At 38.8% G+C, this 20,494-nt stretch overlaps 1 protein-coding gene across 1 annotated transcript in view; it reads right to left on the reverse strand.

Moving 5' to 3' along the window:
* Positions 1–782: 782 nt before the first annotated feature.
* The window catches only part of ARHGEF26 (Rho guanine nucleotide exchange factor 26), a 94,635-nt gene continuing 74,923 nt past the window's right edge, over positions 783–20,494 (reverse strand). The window contains exons 12-15 of the mRNA XM_078389085.1: positions 19,689–19,898; positions 10,294–10,361; positions 9,935–10,039; positions 783–5,744 (exon numbers count right to left, since the gene is read on the reverse strand). Coding sequence (XP_078245211.1) covers positions 5,602–5,744; positions 9,935–10,039; positions 10,294–10,361; positions 19,689–19,898 — 526 coding nt within the window. The 3' untranslated portion in view covers positions 783–5,601. The remainder of the gene's footprint in view (positions 5,745–9,934; positions 10,040–10,293; positions 10,362–19,688; positions 19,899–20,494) is intronic.

A 20,494-nucleotide genomic window follows, 5' to 3' on the forward strand; every position in this document is an offset into this window, starting at 1 on the left:
AAACAAACCCTGCAAGACTCATTACAGCATAGAAACATAGTCCCGCCACCCAGCCCAAAACGCTGCAAAACCCACCTAGAACAGTTTTTTAAAAGTAGAAAGCAGCACCTTACCAGGCAGTCTGATGCCTCCTCCAATCGCACACTATGCTGGAACGAAAGAGCGACAAAGAAGCAGCCTCTTTGCCACCAACGGTTAGCAATTTAAATTCCCCAACTTTTCCCCCTGTCTTTTTATGTTTGTAACTCGAAGCTCCAGTTGCAAGTAGAAGCAAAATTTTGTGACCGGAGTGGGTCATAACTGGAAATGGTCGTATGTCGGAACGTTTGTAAGTCGAGGCACCACTGTATTGAAAGAAACTGTCTGAAAACATACCTAAGCTGTACCTTGTATTCCAGATAAGGGCCTCATGAGATTAATGTTAAAACCACAGTTAAATACAAGGTTACAAGGCTGTTCTCTCAACATGAATATGGGATAGCACTTGTTGAGAAGCCATTCTGTGTTCAACTCAGAGGATGCTGAATTCCTGCAAGAGGAGTTCAAGCATGGTAACTATATTGGCATAGCACACATCAGTAGACCAGGAAAAATGGGGTATGCAAGTAAGTTTATTTCTTCTGTCCTTTAAAGGCCACAACCCCTCTGTCCATATTGATCGTATCTTCTGAAAATTGTTAAGTTCCATAAGCACAGTAACAGATTTTAGATGTGCCAAACATACATTGGATTTCATCTCTTTGTAATCTCTATGCTTTTAAGGAACACAATTGTACCATCTGTTGCATGGATGTGGAAACAGGTTTATTTACATGTAGGATGATACACATCTAGATAGTCCTGTTCACAGCGTAGTACGGGCTGTTACCCACAACACTGCTCAAAATATAGGCAACAACATGGAAGAGCTTGGTTAGAACACATTTTTAAGAACATACACTTTGTACGCTTGATCATTCTGTTTGCCTTATAGCAGTCACTTCAGTGTCCTGCTCGGTTGTAATCACTACATGCAAGATGACTGTATAACCTTAACTCTATAGAATTATTCATTGTCCGATCTGTTACACACAAAGTATCATACAGTTTCCATCTATCAAAACACCAGAAAGGCTCTTACATTTTTCATTTTGCATGATTTCTCTTAATGACAGGCAATATCAAGATTTAAAAAGATGCTTAAAAAACATGTGATCCAAAAAATGTCATGCCTATTTACATAAAAAGGAAATGCACTGCAAATTAATTTCTATTTATAAATTAATTACAAACGTGATTACAAATTAATTCCTATTTACATCTTGGCTTGACAACATAAATTGGTGTCAAACTGCAAAGTGGCAATGTATAATAAGACATTAAACATGTGATACAATGTCTCCTCTGTGGGAGACAGGAGGACAATACAGTATACTGGCCACAGACTAATAGCCTCAAGTGGTAGAAAGCTAGTTATACTTCAGATCAGGGCTGTGCAAGAGTCCCCTGAATTAGTTTAGAGACGTGGCCCAGTGCTTCAGGTCTGGTCTGATCCAATTCTGATCTGGTACCTAATTGACAGTTGGAAATCCAAACTCGCATGCCTCCCACTGGTATGTACTTGAAAATGTAAAATGCAGCTGCCTTCAGTTTTTCCAAGGATAAGCATGAAATTTGAAACATGTTATGAAGAAATGTTCTTGCTATTTAGAAAATTTCCAAACATTTGCAAATTTTTTTCACATAAATACATTAAATTTGTGGCATTGTAGCCTGTTATAAATTCATATATCTTGACAATTTTCATATAAATAGGTCCAGGCTTTTTTAAAAACCCTTTCTTTAAAATTCAACGCACTTAAAATTTGCTAATACATGTACTGTTTTTCTGCACTGTGTTGCTCTCTGATTCATGTGTGGTGCTTCTGATCTAAGACTTAACCATGTAAAGACAGAACAAACTAGACAACTCAGACAAATCAAAATTCAATTATAACCTAAAGGGTGGGCCCAAATTATTCACTCCCCCTTCCAATACACATACATGAAGGAAGTGCCGCTGCCTAATCAAAGTATTAGACTAACACCAAGACAGACACAGACTCTATGAAGTCATTAGGATGGCACTGGACTAGGAAGAAATTAGGACAGGCAAACTGAAGGTTGAGTACCGATAAAATGAATGAAGGAAATACAAGCTTCAGCCCAACAAATGTATTTCAGGAACTGTGATCAAAAGATGCTAGTAGGAAACTCTTGACAAGCCTAGAACTGAAGAAAGGAAGAAGTGTCACTGCCTAGTATACTGAGGTTCACACAAAGCTTATGAATTACAGATTAACATGAAAGGCCAAAGATTGAGCTATTTAAATTGTCAAAAGGTTTAAAAGTCAAGTGACATGGATTTAGGCTTATCAAGGCAATCAACCACCACCAAGGCATTCTGTAGTTTTTTCGATCACTGCTAATAACAGCCAAAGAAAGCAAAGGAATGTGAGCATTAAACCTAAGGAGATAATGTCATAATATCAGAGAATTCCATAAGGGAAACACTTATTTCACCACAAATCATAGCAAAATATTTCCTTTGTTTGGCTAGGTAAGGTTCCATTTTTCTGAAATTATTAAAACCAGCTGGTTAACTACTTTCACCATTAATTCTGTACCTTATATTTGAATAAAAATTAATTTCACAACTGTTAAATGTAGATATAGCAAATTCTGTTACTATCATGAGCTTCAAAATATCCTTCAAACACTTTCTCCTGATAATTTTATTTGTTTACTAAGAATAAAACTGAGGTTAATTTTTTTAAAAAAAATAGGTAATACCAAAATTTGCTTGTTCATTAATTTCAGTCATGATATGTCTGATGTACAGATCCCAGACATTGTTACACACTGTCAAGTCATCTTCAACTTATGCCAACCCTATGAAAGAGCAATTTCCAGAATTGTCCTCAATCTGTCCTCAACTGCCTTGCTCAGCATTTGAAATCTCAAGCCTGTCTTTTCCCTTAGGAAGTCAGTCTATCTCGTATTCAGTCTTCCTCTTTTCCTGTTGCTTTTCAACTTTCCCAGCATTATTGTCTTTTCCAGATAATCCTGCCTTCTCATGACGCACCGAAAAAGGGACAGCCTCCATTTCAACATTTCTGCCTCCAGAAATAGATTTGATCTAAGACCCACTTTTCTGTCATTTTCGTGCCCCAAGTCAGTCTTCAAAGCTCTCCCCCAGTATGACATTTTAAACAAAACAATTTTTCCCCTGTCAGCTTTCTCTACTATCCAGTTTTTACACCCATACATAGTGATCAAAAATACATGTGAATGATCTATTTAATCTTACAGAAATCAAATAAGGTAGGTAAGGGTTTGTAAAGGTATTTTATAGGGATGGTCCACTGCTACCTCCTTGTAGCATTTGGGTTTTGAGGGATCATGTCCCCACACTCACAAGTCATCAGTCCTACATATACAGTACAGTATTTGCTTTTTATCTCATTCAATACAACAGAAAACAAGTTCTGCATTGCTTCATCAGCGTTCCAACCCAGAAATAATACAGACATTAATACAAAACCAGCCGTGCTTGATATACTCTAGGTACAGAGCTTAGAAGTCACAAGCCATGTGCTTACCTGAGCTAGTTACTCAGGAGTGAGTAATGAAGGTGTAATGATGTGACATTTCAAAAGCAGTACAACAGGGTCAAAGTTTCTTTGTGGGTTTAATGACTAACATTTGCTAGTTACCGTCAAGTGTAATAAGCATTTTTAGAAGCATTTTGACAGAAATTCTTCATGCCATTCTCTCATTAGTGATGGAAAGTAACAAATAGTATAGTGTTTTCAGTCTGTTATCACAGCCCAGGCTGATGACTGATCAATATGAGTTCTCTTTCTCATAAGTAACATTGGCCAAGGACAGAGTATAGTAGTGGTTTTTTTTTTCTTCCTGTGAGGTTCCCTGACTGGATTGCTTGACTTTCTATGTGGGTGCAGCTAGAGAATATAAGAAAAAAGCAAATGTATGTAGGAATGCAGTGAGATGTCAGGGACAGGTAAATTATTTTGTGGACAGTTGTTTACTGGAAAGGGTGTGACCATGATCTGGTAATCGGCTTTGCTGGGAAAGATGACATAGAAAAGCATAGGAAAAAGAAAAACAACATAAAAAAAATACTGGTCAAATGCAAAACGATCAACCTTTTGGCAAATTTTGAGGAGGGAAACATTTAGAATATCACGTGACATCAGAAGTAATGAGTTGACAAGTAACCAAGTGCTTGGAAGTTTCTAGCTGCACTTATGGCAGGACATAATTTGTCCATGAATTGGATGGAGCATTTTCCATAATTAGTTTGGAACTAAAGAGCAAGCTACTTCAGTTTTGAAACAGGCTAAATAAGATAACTAGTAGAAACGTAGTCACTGTGTTAATTTCAACCACTGGATAGAAAGTAACGAAGGCTGATACACTATAAACACGTCCCCTGGACATAAGCTGGGTATCTTTGTGTCTTGGTGGATTTTGTTGTTTTAGAATATTTTTATTTAAAATCTGAGGCCTGTGTTTTTGTAATTCTGCTGAAATCTAAGCTATATGACCTAGGCTAACGGTGGGCTTCTTTCATATATATATTGGATGAAAAGAGTTAATTCTAATAACCCTAGAATGCTGGTGTTCTGAAATCAAAAGAAAACCCATGCTCTCAGTTTTAGCTGCACCTTATGTGTCTCCTGCTTGATCAGAACTTTGTGTATATTTGCCAAACAGGAAGTGTCCCTTTATTAGAAGAAAGGTAGGATATAAATAAATATTGTCAACTTTGTTTAGTTCTTTGCTGCCGTCTGACTGTCCTTTACAGTAACACAGAACAACTTGCTTTGTCTTAAGATGACTGAAACATGTAATTGGAAAAACTACATTAAATGCTATACAAAACTCATAGATACAACTATTGTGGGAAAGACTTGAAAACCACCTGTGTAACCCAGTAAATTCTACTGATATCATTAGTTCAACATTTATCTGAGCTCTTCAACCCTCAGTGAAACTTCATAATAACTGTACACTCAACTCAACTCTACATGCTTCCGCTCTAGCTCCACATCAAGAAATGAACATATCCAGCTGGTTTGGTCACGATGCACACATCCACAGCATCAGAACATAATGGAAGGGTGCTTTTGCATATCAGTATCCCACGTTGGGTTGAAACAATTTTTTACAGAAAAGGGGGTCCAGTAAATCAAAACAGAATGTGAACTGGATGGAATCTAGAAGTTTACTTTAAAAAGTGGTGTACTTGAATTAAGATTCAAGTGTCTGTTCCCCTGGGAAGTTCAAGTGATTGTTCTTTGAGGCTTCATAGAATTGTGAAAATAGTTTTTAATTAAAATGATTTTTTTTAAAAAAATAATTCATTCTGCTATTCCTTTTTTACTGAACAAGGCCAACTTGCATGTTCTCTCTTTATGGTTGTCTTCTTTTAGTTGCAAAAACCATATCCCTTTTTCACATGCCATAGCTGGAAAGTAATCATCTGGAGGTGGCCAAATTGACCCAGCCCTCACTGAGTGCAAATTCTAAAGTACATACATATACTGCAGCAACAGGCTACACGTTCGTTTCTAGGCCTAGCAAGCGCCCCATCCTTTCCATATTCTTCTCAATTGTGGCCTGACATGTGATTTCTTTGGCACATTCCATTGGGAACCATCCTCTTTCTCCATCACGTAACCGCTCTCCTTCATACCAGCCTGCAAAGGAATAAAGAATAATAAATATGATACATTAAAAAGGCATGAGAAGAGTTCATTTTAAAAAAAAGACTCTGCTAATCAAATGAAGGTGTGCTTGGTTTAGCGTTCTGTGTTGCTCTGTGGCCAATAAAATGTTTCTGAGGGAGTGATTACATTACAATGTATTCCCCCTTTTTGTTCTCTTATTGGGGTGTGTTAAATTTCACCTTCTCTGGGGACAATTCAGCATAAAGCTAATCACAAATCAGTTCATCTTTTTCCATGCCTATTTGAACCTTTGGGGATTATCTCCTTTTCTGAAATGGTTGTGACCCTGATGTTTCAATTAGGTTTTCAAGCACGTTTGATGGTCAATAGTGTACTAAAGTGACAGTGTGTGGGTGTGGTATCCCACGATGACATCTTGAACAGGCATGTCAGTGTAAGGCTGTTGGATTCTTTGGAAAGGAAAGGCCCACAGAGGCAACAATCCTTGCCTGTGGCAAAGTTTAAAGGTGGCAGAAATGTTTTCAGTTGCACCCCTGCAATTTCATTTTCCTGCCCTGTCCAAAGTGGGTTGTAAACAAAAGGGGAGACACCAGAGGACACGGTGTTGCACAAACAGGCAGAAAGAAAAATATCATTCTCAAGGTCTGGAGGAACTCTCTGTAAATGCACCTCCCTGGGACTTTGTGGCCAGCAGGCTGGCCAGCCCCCTTGCCCCTTCAAGCATTTGCTTAAGTAGGTGCAGGATGATTCTACTGCTGCTGCTGCCACAGCCACCACCACTCAAACCATAATGGGCTCCTGGCTATGGCCCTTCCAAAGACTTTCTGAACACCTGAAACCAAAAAGCCACCCAAACCCCATGCTCTTTTTCACAGTGAAGGAAAGTTCAATTCAAACCAGTGTACAACACTGCCTCAGTGGTAGAAGTGGAGGGAAACGAAGAGAGAGAGAGAGAGGGGAAATGAAGGGAAGGGGGAACATCCTCTTTCCTGTGGTCTCTGCTCCAAACTCTTTTGTGTGTGTGTGTGTGTGTGTGTGTGTGTGTGTGTGTGTGTGTGTGTGTGTGTGTGTGTGTTTTGCAGATCAATTCTATGTCACTTACAAATAAACAAAATAGAAAATTAAAAGAAATACTGTTTCTTTTATAAATGTGATTTAGCTGCCACACTGACATTCTGACACAAAAGCCATCTAAACTTTTTATTTGTGGATGTTTTGTTTTGGTTTTTTTTTTTTTTGGTACAATTCAATGCTATTTCAAGTTCTAAAGGAAAAGTTAGCAAAGGCAGGGAAGAGGTGAGGCAGAGGGCAGTGTTAAAGACACAGAGCAGGATGGGCTACTAGTGATTCCTGTGACAACTGCACTGATCTGAGATATAGTTTCTTGTTCTGACATAAACACAAGTTTGTGTGAGTACAGAAAGATCAATTCAAATGCCAAAAGAGACAAATTGCACGCAAAGAAGCAACCCTTTTAAAGCTGACTCAACTAGCAACAGCTGCCCTGTACAGTTTCACCTGGTATGACTAAAACAGCCCAGAAAAGTAATCTGAAGACTACATTTTTCTATTACCTTAGGGCTACATTGCTGTCTTCTTTCCACTATTGTTTGTTTATTTCCCTGAAAACTTTGCCCCACTTTCCCTATATTTTACTGAGGCATTTAAAGCAGCTAACACAATCCAAAAGGAATCATATTAATAATAATAAGCATAGTTTTTTTTAAAATGGTTAACAACAGAATACATACTTCTAAACTTCTAGTTAAATCTGGTTAAAGTTGATATCTAGTTAAATAGCAAACAACAGTGCTCTGCTTCTGCTTAGTATAGGAGCTATACTTGTGCTTCTGTTTAGTATAGGGGTTACAATAATGGTCAACAATTTTAGTGAATGATCAAAGTCTTCAAGCAAAAGGGCCCAGCTGGAATCAGTAAAGATGGCAAACTATGTTCTTAGGGAAGTATTTGCACAGAATAGCTACTGCTATAGAAAAGGCCTTCTGCTATGTTGCCACCAACTGTACACCTTGGAAGGTATGTGCAAAAGAGTTCCACTAGCAGATCTTAAGGCAGGGGTCAGGGACCTTTTTTATCTTTTACCCCCCCCCCAAAAAAAATTATATACGCCAACATTACCCCCTTGATTTGAAAGTAAGGAAATCATACATTATTTGAATTCAAAATATTATTGAATCTACAAAAGCTGTGTACTGAACTAGCAGGATATATCATAAGTATCAATGGCTGCCAGGCTATGTACCGAACTAGCAGGATGCACCAAATCTACTAAAGATGTGGACTGTTTTTGCTGGAACATATTGCACACCAACCATGGGGTGGTATAGGGAGTAGTAAGGTGTCCAATGTGCCTAGCAAGTTGCATTACATTTTTGCTAGCTTGTAGAAGATTTAATTATCATCAATGGCTGCCAGAGTGGTGCTAGCAATGGGCGGGGGGGGGGGGGCTTTTCCTACCACCTTAATCATTCTGTGTGTGGTTTGCAAAAAGGAACAAACCAGGCTAAAGATCATGTCACCCACCCTGGTGCCACAGCCCAACATCAAAGACCAGTGCACTATTTTTTTTATCATCATCAATGGAAAACTCAGCAATGGCCAGAGGACTGGAAAAGATCAGTCTACATCCCAATCCCAAAGAAGGGCAGTGCCAAAGAATGCTCCAACTACCGTACAATTGCACTCATTTCACACGCTAGCAAGGTTATGCTCAAAATCTTACAAGGTAGGCTTTGCTCATTACCCCCAGGATTTTCATTTTTACCCCATTTGGGGTAATTTACCCCTGTTCCCAGACCACTGTCTTAAGGGAAAGACAATCATATTGCAGGAGTCATTCCCTCATGAACTGTCAAGACATTTGAAAACTGTCCATTAATTGCTTCTCATTTAATATGTTGGTGATCCTTTACATGATTCATTCCACAGCTGCAAAATTTACTTTCAATAGTTTTGGTAACCAACTTTATCAAAAGCATTTTGGGATCCAAATCTATAGGACAGGATCCAGTGGAATGCTGACCGAAGCTGCTTCCAACAACAGAACTGGCAGAATCACAATCCTGGACATGCTAATAACTTGCTTCACAGGCTGGATTGCCATCTGGATCAGGATTCTGGCAGCACAGAGAGTTAAGAGAAGGGCGGTGGGTGGGAAAAGAAAGTGTTATTGCAGTACTGGATTTACTCCACAGTATCAACTGCAGATTAAATGCTTCTTAGTATTCTCAATGGTACTCTTAAAAAGATTTGTGAGGCTGGTCTTCCTTTTGGAGAATTCATGCTAATTTCCCCTCATTAAGACTTCTTTTTATATTTCATCGTTTTATCTTTAATAATGTATTCAACTAATTTACTTAGGACACACATTAACCTAATGGATTTATAATTTATTGGCTCTTCATTGGCTCACTTAAAAATAAAGCCAATGTACTATTATAATTGATAAAGCACTGTATCTGACATTCTTGCACATGCTATTACTGTTAGAATAATAACAATTACATGCCATCAAATCAATTCTGACTTATGGCAGACCTACCTGTTCAGGATTTTCTAGATATAAAGGACTCAGAAATGGTTTACCACTCCTTTTCTTGGGGGGGAAGGGAGTGCCCAAGGCACTGACTGGCTCTTCTGTGGGGAGGTACAGTGGGGAATCAAACTCTTAAACTCTGGCTCCACAGTCAGATACCTAACTAACTGAGTTACCCAAGCAGATTTATTATTTATTAGTTATATATACAAAATATGCCTTCAAGAGACATCAAGGCAGCACGCATGCCTCTTTATCTGCCCACTTCATCCTCATAACCCATTGAGGTGGGTTAGGTTGAGACAAAATAACTGGCTGAAGATCACCTAGTGAATGTTGTGGCTCAGAAGAAATTTGAATCCGATACTGAAATCTCAGCTCAGTACTTCAACTGCTATGCCGTATTACCTCTCAATCAACCCTCTCATTGTCAGTACATTTGGTATGAAATCAAGATAATAGCTTGGGCTATGACTGTACATTACGAGCAGAAGCACACGACAGGGGAAGCAGTTCCATTAGTAGATTTCCCTTTGAATTTAGGTCATGGTTTCCTGTGGTACACATTGCAGCAGACACTAAACAGCCGCACAATGCTTTTGAAAGCAGCCATGGTAGCTAAATACGAAGGATGTCCACTCACCATCATTCACTTTCTGGTAGACAAGAACTACATCAGAAGCCTGGAGGGATAGTTCATCTGACTGTTTGGCACTGTATGATCTGATGACTTCTACTTGGGTCAGTGCTACGAAAAAACAGGATTTAGCAATTCAGTTTGAGAGCAATTTCATGTGTTCACATGAAAACAAAAAGGTGACAACTATATTGCATACCTGCTTAATATATAGTAATCGGACAACTGAAAAACTGCATTTACATGGAAAATAAAATATAAACTATGTTTAAGTTTTCGTAAGTGCTTCATAATGCTTTCATAAGTAATCCATTAAGCTCAGGGTTGCATCAAAGTCTTGAAGAACCTTCTCATGGCTAACTTACTTGTTCTGTCCATAGTCCGTCTATCACTGCTCTGACCAAGTGCAGTAATCCAGCGAGCCCGTTCATTTCTGAGAAGGGAAAGAGAAAATAATGGATTGATAAATGGGAGTCTCTATATCATAGTGCTCCCTGAATTCAAATCCTCCTTCACCTTTGTAGGAAAATATACTTATATTCTCTCTGAAGAGCTCATTTTATCAATCAAAACAGAAATCCAGAAAGCAGATCCTACAGCTGGATCTGCACAGATTTTTGTTTGTTTGTTGTTTTATTAAATGTACATTTAATAAATTTTAAAAATAATTTAATACATGTACATCCTACCAAATGAACTAAAAATGATCTATGCTGCATTTTGACAAATAAATAAATGATTAGGATTATGTTCTTCCAAATCATGCATATAAATGGTTAAGCTAAACCCATTTATAAATGAAGATATATAAGACATTATGCTCCAGCACTGTGCAAAGCTTATTTCGGTAGAACATGATCTTTCCATGACCTTTGTTAAAAAAGAATCTCATTTATTCACATGAGTCATGCAACAAGGGAATACTTTTCAGAAAATAAGGTAATTTTGCTTTTTAAAGCTTGAAATCCCAATTATATATCAAAGGTGGTTTATGACACATATAAGAAGTTAGAAATTTATTTTCCAGATGAGAAAGTGTGTGCATGAATCTAGCTCAAAAATGTTTCATCAAGCTATACAAAGTTTCACTATTAAAAAGGGTTGACTTTCACCTACTAGAAGGTTGATTTTCAAACTCTTATTATGTAATATGACACAATGGAAATCACTCACTGATTTTGATGATGGACCACCAGATGAGCCTACCCAGCAGTAAAGATCTAGCCAGGGGGCCCTTTTGAAAGAGCCGTCCCTCAAGGAAGTAAGAGGGACGGCTTGTAGACAAAGGGCCTTTTCCAGACTATGGAATGCCCTCCCAACTGAAATTCGTCTAGCGCCAACTTTGATGACATTTCGGCGCCAGGTCAAAACCTTCCTGTTCCAGAAGGCTTTTAATTGAAATAACATCAACTGTGGGTCCTGATGGCTATTTTAATTGTATTGTAATCATTTTATTTTTTATTGAATTTTAATTGTTGTAAGCTGCCCAGAGACCCCTGGGTAGAGTGGGCGGCATATAAGTTAAATAAATGAATGAATGAATGAATGAATGAATGAATGAATGAATGAATGAATGAATGAATGAATGAATGTAACAGTGGCTGCTGGGATGGCTGTCCCAGACCAACTGACACACAGAAAAGTAAATGTAAGGAGTCTGGGAATCAAAGACAATGTTTGAAGGTGGAAGATGATTTCTTGGTTCTAGATGATATGGATGAAAGCTGCTGTTTGTCATTGAGTTGGAAGGTCAAGGATGATTGCAAGGACTGGCAAGAATCATGGGACACTTGCCAAAAGAACCCCAATTATACCACATATTTCCATACCTCTGTTGTATCCATACATTTAATTTTGTGGTCACAAGGGATATATACTGGTAGGAGCATTCACATTTTTACAAATTGTATTAATACATTTCTTTCTATTTGAACCATTAGAGAAGGCTACAGTACTCTTAATTTTGTATCAATTCATTTTCTCTACTGTTTCTTGGGGCAATCAGGACCCCCTTGTCCTTAAAAACAAACACAAACAAACAAAAAAATGATACATCAACAGTGCAACAGAGAAGTAAAGCTCCTCTCTTCCCCACTTTTCCCTTCTCTCCTTTACGCAACTTTGTAAAGGAAATAAATCGACAGCAAGTCTTTTGCACAGTGTTGGGAGGAGGAAACAGGTTTTGAAAGACTCACAAAAGTATCTTGAATAGCAGGGTCAAAAAAGAGAGGAAATGCAACACTTTATTTACAATAAAAAGCAGGAAATGTCTCTGCCCTAGCCCTTTTTTATTTGCAAGGGAGGGAAGGCTATATCCTTCGAGCTGTCTTCTTCTGAGCAATGTATTCACCTTGTTTTTGCTAGCAGCAGTGGCTGTTACTGCTGATGTGTTGATGTACCTTTAAAAGAATTTTTAAAACTCAAGCAGGTTACAAGCACAGTGGCCATGAATTGGTCAGAGTGTCCAGAAACTCAACCCCCTTGCAAAGAAAATAAATCAACAGCAATGTTTACACAAGCTGAAATGATAAGAAATGAACTTATTCATCATTGGTACAAAATAAAACAACCCTCCTGGCGAATGAGAAATAAACCACTGGTTGGGAAGATGAGTCGATCGTGGCTGTGCATTGTGTGCTTGGAAATTTATGAAACAATCTAAAAAACAGTCATATTGGTATAACTAGGGTTCTTTTGCCAGGTGTGAGCGAGCCCTTAGATTAAGCCCAGGAAGGACATGAATGCTACTATTCAGGCTACAATGAACAGGGAGGTAGCTGCTGCAAGAAGATGGCTATTTATTTATTTTGCTGATGATGGACTTTGCTTCTTTGCAAGATGGTGTGAGGCTTTAGCCATAGTGGAAATGGAAGGGCTTCCACCATCAAAGAGAAGGCCTTGATATGGGTGCAAGTGAACCTTTTCTCAGAAAAATTGCTAATAGTTCCCCATTGCATCTGGATAGTTGCCAATTCATATGATGAGCACAGAAAAGGGACAGACAGAATGACCAAGAAGGTCTAAGATTGTCACGTGGTGAAGAATGAGAATTGTCTTTTCTCTTGTCTTACAAGACTTCAAGTATGACAAGAGCTGGGGAAAGGAGTCTGGGCTGTTTAGGAATTTTCTTATACATCTGAAAGTTGGGAACATAGAAGGCTTGGCGTAGGGTTTTTGCACAAAATGGGTGACTGGGGCAAAAAGAGGGAGATGCACAGACCAAACCCACTCTCAGGGGCCAGATGTATGAACTTGCCTGCCTTCATTGCAGAAATTTGTACTTTCTTTTACAAAATTTGTGGGTGCATGTCAGAACAATGAACTAGACTGATAATTTCGGGCACCTGAAAACATGCCCTTTAGATGGAAAGCTGGCTCCCTATTGTAATAAATCAAGAATTGAAAAACTAATGAAACAGTAACTGAAGTGAAACAAATCGAATGAGACAGTAATGAATGACATGTGAAATTAATGAGGTTGCCACAAACCAATGACAAAACCAACCAACCAACCTTCCATTGCATGTCTTTAACAATAAGCTTTGCTCTTCATATGACTGAGATTTTATTCCTTTGGACTCTGTTTAATTAAATTGGTTAGACCTCATGATGCCCCAAGACACTTCTGTTTTTTTCTTCTTCTTCTTCTTTCGTTTTTTGTTTTGGTGGTGAAAAGTTAAAACCTCTGCATTTCTATAATAGAAAATGGCTATCTGAAATCTATGTCAGAGTAGGAGTTAAGATAATTGACTGTGTTCTAGCTCTTGTAATGGTTCACTGAGAGCTGGGATTCAGTCTAAGTGATAGTATTCACTGTTTTATTGATAAAAATGGTATCTATGCAGTGTTGTTATGGCTGGTATAGGTTTCAATTAAAACAAGTTTCATTTTAATTAAGCACTGTAGTTCAAGTATTCAATACTAGGCTCAGTGAATCCATGGAAACTGTCTAGTGAATGAAGAATGGGGGACAGTGAAATCCTAAAAGGAGAGGGTTCAAAGTTGTTTTCTTGGATCAGTTTCAAGGAGTGTTCAGATTTAGGCAACACGAACAAGAAACATCTTGTTTTCACTGGTGCAAATCCCAACAACAACAAAAATTCCTTTCCTTGGAATGTTGTTAGCATCCAAATAGCTTTCTATGAAACTCAAAGATTTTGTCTGTCTCTGTGGAAACTACAGGATTAAAAGGGTTATCTGCACAATAGCCCATAATCTTCCTGAAGAAAATTTATAGACTCTTTTCAAAAGTCAAAAGTTCCTGAAATGTCATATTGTGTAATTTCTAAAGAAAAAAAATCACTGACCTGAATTGCAACTCACCAATGAAATAGTACAAAGTTTGACATTAATATATTTATTTATTTAAATATTTCCAACCCACTCTTTGTCAACAGTACTTTGTATCACATGTGTACCTGCATCAGAATGTTTTAAGTGGAATTCTGCCCCTCTCCAGTCCTGTGTGTATGTAGCTACTACTCTAAGGTGCCTGTCAGTTTCTTTCTGTCTGTGTGAGAAGCATCCAAAGGAATGCTTTCTCTCTATTTCACATTTAGTTATCGTTCATTATTTCAACTTCTATGCAACTCCAACAGTGTGAACACGCTCTGAGTGGTTCACAAGACATCAAAACTTAATCACAATCATACAAGCAAACACACAAAATGAAATAAGTACAATAACTGTCTCTAGTTGATTCAATAAAACCACTACCATTTTTTGACCTGACACATGGCTTTTTTCTTTCTGCAAAGCACTCTGGTCTTACAATTTCTGAGCTCTCAAAATTCCCTCACTATATGCAATGCTATCTGGAAAGGTATTAATGTACAAGTTATTTAAGGTGCTGATTATGGCCTATAAAGCCCTCTAGTATAGGACCTCAATACTAGTTAGAAGGTAGTCCCCCTCTTCTGTCTGAGGAAATGGACTGGTTCATGAAAGCTCACATTAAAATATAGCAGTTAGTCTTTAAGGCAGTGGTCCTCAACCTTGGGCCTCCAGATGTTCTTGGACTTCAACTCCCAGAAATCCTGGCCAGCAGAGGGGGTGGTGAAGGCTTCTGGGAATTGTAGTCCAAGAACATCTGGAGGCCCAACGTTGGGGACCACTGCTTTAAGGTACCAGAATGTTTTTGACTTCTTTATTTTTTTTTCTTTTGTTTTGGCTGGATATTCCTTTTATTTGAATCTTGTGGTCAAATGCAAAGAACTACGCAAAGACATAGGTGCTTGTATTCGCGAAGGCTTTCACGGCCGGGATCTAATGGTTGTTGTGGGTTTTTCAGGCTCTTTGGCTGTGTTCTGAAGGTTGTTCTTCCTAACGTTTTGCCAGTCTCTGTGGCGGGCATCTTCAGAGGAAGATGGAAGAACAACCTTCAGAACATGGCTAAAGAGCCCGAAAAACCCACAACAACCACATAGGTGCTTATTCTTGTTCTAGAAGAGGTAGTCGTGTTAATCTGTGCTAGCATATCAGGCAAAAAATAAAAAATAAATAAAAAATGAAGAGGACAAAAACCTTGTGGCACTTCAAAGACCTTTAAAATATAACTCCTTTATATTAAAGTTAAAATAAAACGCCTTTGGTCCCCCCCCCCCGGATATTCTTGTTGTAGGATTGCTGTGGGCAAAGTACAGCTTGGGTGTGTGTGTGTCACATACAGCCCCCAGAAGGTTTTTCTCCACCCTCTTACTATGCCCTCCATTCCCATGGCTTCCCTTCTGCCAGTTGTTTTAAGGCAACTGCTTTACTGGAAGGTTCCAGGAATAGCAACTTACCTTTAAATAGCTCCCACCCCATTTCATACCCCATATACCATTTATTCAAAGCTAGAACTGAACCTCTGGTCCCTTTTGACTTCATGTCCCCCCTCCCCCTTTTGTTTGTGCCCTGGATTCTGCATGATGGAAAGACCCAGTGAAAAAGGAAATCGGGTCATTTCTCCTCCTTCCAGTCCCAAATACAAGGTTACTCTTTTATGAATTAGATGTTTATGAGATGCAAACATCAAATGTTGAGGTGGAGAAAGACTATCTCTTGTCTCTAAACCTAACTTTTTATTATTTATTCTTTTGCCTGTATTCTCTGACGGAAGGGACCAAGGCTACTTCTACCAAAGCAGACATCCACAGCCCTCTAGCTAGCCCTGCTATTTACATTTGTGAAATTTTGTGTTTATTTAAGACATCTTATAGCTTTCTAATATGAAAATTAAACTGGTTTTGGCACAACTTGTTTTTGTCTCAGGTACAGCAGTTTTACAAGCGATAACCACTGTAATACACATTGGGCTTGTGTCATACAAAGGTCAGAACTCTGCTAGTTTCAGAGCTTCAAGCCACAACTTTAACATGAATATACAAACTAAGTCATGCTTTGAGGAGCTCTGAAATCAATATGACAAGGTAGTCTTGAAAAATCCTATTGATTTCAATTGGTCTACTATAAACATACAGTGATGCCTCGCAAGACGATTTTAATTCGTTCCACAAAAATCATCGTCTTGTGAAAAAATCATCTTGTGAAGTTCCCTATGCATCAGTCTCAAAAAAGTCTTGTGAAGCATCGGTCTACAAAAAAAAAAAGTCTCGCAAAGCACGGTCATAGAAAAAAAGTCTTGCGAGGCACCACAGTGATCGCAAAAACCAATTGTCTTGCGGGTTTTTTGTACCGCGAGGCAATTGTCTAGCGAGGCACCACTGTATTTAAGCCTGCCTATAATGCAACTGACTCTGGTCTTCTATGACAATTTCATAAGAGTAACTGGTGTTCAAGTAAATTGGTACTTACAGAGTTAAAACCTGCTGTAGATTTTACTTACATCTGAAGTAAAAGAAACCAAACTAGTAGGCTTCCCTCCTCAACAGCCTTTTGGAGAGAATAAGCAGCTATCCACACCCTCACATAAGGAAGGGATATGGAACCAAGCCACAAAGAGAAAAATAAAACAAACCCTAACATTGTGGGAATTTTATCCCCACTTTTACAGTCTCTCTAAAAAGCAGACTTTTTGGCCTGAGTAAACAAATCTGTAACAAGACTTCCTTATTGTCTGATCTCAAAAATGCAAACCTTAAATGATTCAAATTAGTGCCACTAGTTATTGAATAACTTAGCTGTACATGAAAATACAAGTCCATAAAACAGTCACTAGGAACCTGAAGCCTCCTCCTAGTGCTTCTCTATAAACCTCAGATTCTTCATTTCTTTTCTTGCAATATTTGATTACAATGTTAAATGCAGGATTCTCACAATCTTTCTAGAGACTGGAGAGCCAACCCAAAGAGATGACTGAGAAAGTAGTTCTGAGAAAGCATTCTTCCTAAATTTCCAATGACGAAACAGGAAAATCCCTTTCCCCTCCCCCATCCAGGAGTGTAATACATTTTGCCACTAAGAGAATGTTGAAATTTGACCATCTAGCAAATGTCTTGTAGTGTCAGAATACTACACATGGACTGGGGAGGTCTATGTTCCAATCCAAGAGTCTCCAAACCATATCCAGCCTGCCTTCCCTTTTTATCCAGTCTGGGCATAGGAAGAGGAGGGAAGGGCAACCCAAGCGATCCCCCACCCTGATGTCCGGGGGGAGGGAATCGCTTGGGTGCCCCCTTCCCTCCTTTGGCTTTCGAAAATGTGTAAAATACATAATGTGGCTCTCATACTGATAAGTTTGGAGACCCTATGTTCCTTGCCCAGTAACATTGCTTAATGGATGATTCTTGCCCCTCAGTATCTCTCCACCTCACCTATTCAAAGTATTGTGAGGATACATCATGCATTTGGATATACTCTGATGTAATCAGAAGAATAAGCTAATCAGCCTGATAGGCATTGTAATACAAGGGAACACATCCCATGTATTACTGCTTTGAGAACAAAACTGCTATTAAAACCATCCCCATGTCACAAAACGTATTTGCCCATGAAAAGGTGGATTATTTGCATTATATTCTTGCCTTTAATGCAGTCCCACCATGCTCACAAGCCCATCTGGTGAAGACGCAAAAGAAGGCTTTTTCTATGGCTGCTTTCATGCTATGGAACTCCCTTGCCTAGGAACGGCAGTTTGGCCCTTCCCTCTTTTCTTTCTGCCAGCAGCTGGAAACATCTCTCTGTAGAGAAGCTTTTAGGGAGCCAAGAGGCAACTGAGATAGGGAGGTCCTTTAAAATGTTAAAATTTATAGTTTTTGGATAATGTTTTAAATTGTGTGTGTACCATATTTGCCGACATATAAGACGACTGGGCATATAAGACGACCCCCCGACATTTCCACTCAAAATATAGTTTGCTATATACTCGTCGTATAAGACTACCCCCTCTTCCGCACACCTTCCACACACCAAATAAAAGGTGCTATTCATTGTCACCACTGTACTGGCTGCAGTGCAACCGCAGTGCCTCCGGCCCGCCCCTGCATCTCCCTGTGACCAGCACTAGTGCACAAGTGTGAGCTCTGCGCAGACAAGGGGCGGGCCAGAGTGCCGCTGCTTCCCGCTGAGCAGAACGGGCTGGTCATGTCGAAAAGGCTGGCACCCGTTTCGCTGCTGATACTCGCCGCGGCCGCGCTGGATACCGTGCGATACTGGACGGTATGTAAAATGAGGTGGGCAGGCATCGGGAGGCTACTATGGGCACCGGGTGAGCATCGGAAGACCACTATGGGCAGCTATGTCTATCCCAACTGAAGTGCACCCAGCGTATAAGACAACCCCCCCACTTGGAACCATGTTTTCAGGCCAAAAAAGTAGTCTTATACGCCAGTAGAAATACACTCCACACACACACACACACACACACACACATTTTAAAGGACCTCCATATATAGAGAGAGAGATTAAAAATGATTTTATATATATATAAGATTAATCTTATATATATATATATATATATATATATATATAAGATTAAAAATGATTTATATATATATATATAAAATCATTATTAATCTTGATTGATTTGTTTTAAATAACTTAAAAAATTTTGTTTGCCGCCTTGAATCCCTTCTTGGGGAGAAAGGTGGGGCAAAAATCAAATTAAATACATAAATTATTTTTTGTCTTCTTGTGAAATTGTTTCTTTCTGTCCCTTCCTTCACTGTTTTGTCATTATATTAGGATGCAGTGGCAGAGTAACGGTGAAAAGCCAGCTTCTGGATTACAAGCAAAGCAGGCTGTCAGTTACCACTTTTGAATTATTTATTATTGATTCTGAGGCAGTTTACAAAAATCACATCGTAGTTTATTCAGATATGCACAAGTCTTCACACATCCCAGTTAGATCAATAATCCTTTAACTGACCACTGTTTTCTGTTTTGTCACAGCCAGGAAACTTTTGTGGTCTTATGACAACTAGAGAGCTTGCTAGTAATTATGGTATTTCTTTCTTTTATGTTGCTGTTACATGTCATGATGTAGGAACCAACTTGCAGCAACCCTAATAGGGGTTTCAAGGTGAGATATTTAAGGAGTGGTTTTACCAGTTCCACAAACCCAGTGGAACTTCTGTGACTGAACGAGGATTCAAACCCAGGCCTCCTGAGTCCTAGTCCATCACTCTATCCACACTGGGTAACCCACTTATTCCTCAGGTCACCAAAAAACCATGCACATATCATTTGTGCACAATGGCTGGACAGAGTACAACAGAATCTGAGAACTACATATTCCGTTGCATTCTAATGAATAGATAAATGGTACTTTAGAAGCCTAAATGTGACAGACGAACTGGAGAAAAATGTGTTATTTACTTACTGAGTTTCAGTTCCCAGCAGTAGTTCAATTTTCTCTCCTGCATGGTTACTTAGGATATTTAATCTGAAGAGGTGATTTGCAGAACTCTGCCGAGAGTAAAGCATAGGTGTGCTGTTTTTTACAGGAGAGAAATTCAGTTCTTCGCCTTCACACTGTTCAACTAAAAGTTGATCCCTTAAGGAATAATCTGTGACATTGTAGCTCTCTTCACTGTGAATACAAAAGCAAGGCAGAGAAGAAAAAGAAAAGTGCTTAGAGTCAAATTACTATTAAATGCACCAGGGTCACATTCTGCACTAGAGCAAATTTTTGAGAACAGTCCATTGCACGTAATTATTTGGATGTTTTCAGCCTTAAGCAAAGGAGGAGGAAAAGAATATTTACAAAGTATCTGCTTGTCAAGAAGACAAATAAAAGCTAGTCTTCAGGCCCCAAGGAACTCAAATCAGTGGTGTAGTTTACATGTCTTTCATGCTGTTTTGGTGAAGTAAATGTTCCTCATGTTTTGAATTTATATGAAGGGAACAAACTAAGCTAATATTAACTAAAGAAATAATGGGCAATGGGCTTTCCTAAGCACTTTATTATAAAGATAATGATAATACAAAATGGAAGGACTTTTTCTGGATCAGCAATATTCCAGTTATGGAATGGTCGGTGCAAAAAAAAATAAGCCTGGCTCTAATATAATCATATAGGAGAAACGCAAAAATGTGGTTTATTTTTCTAGAAATTTCAACAAATTTTAATGGACTAAGACAGTGGTCCCCAACTTTTTCTGAACTGTGGAGGGGTGGGGTACGTTC

The sequence above is a fragment of the Pogona vitticeps genome, chromosome 3 (genome assembly GCF_051106095.1).
Source record: "Pogona vitticeps strain Pit_001003342236 chromosome 3, PviZW2.1, whole genome shotgun sequence".
NCBI lineage: Eukaryota > Metazoa > Chordata > Lepidosauria > Squamata > Agamidae > Pogona > Pogona vitticeps.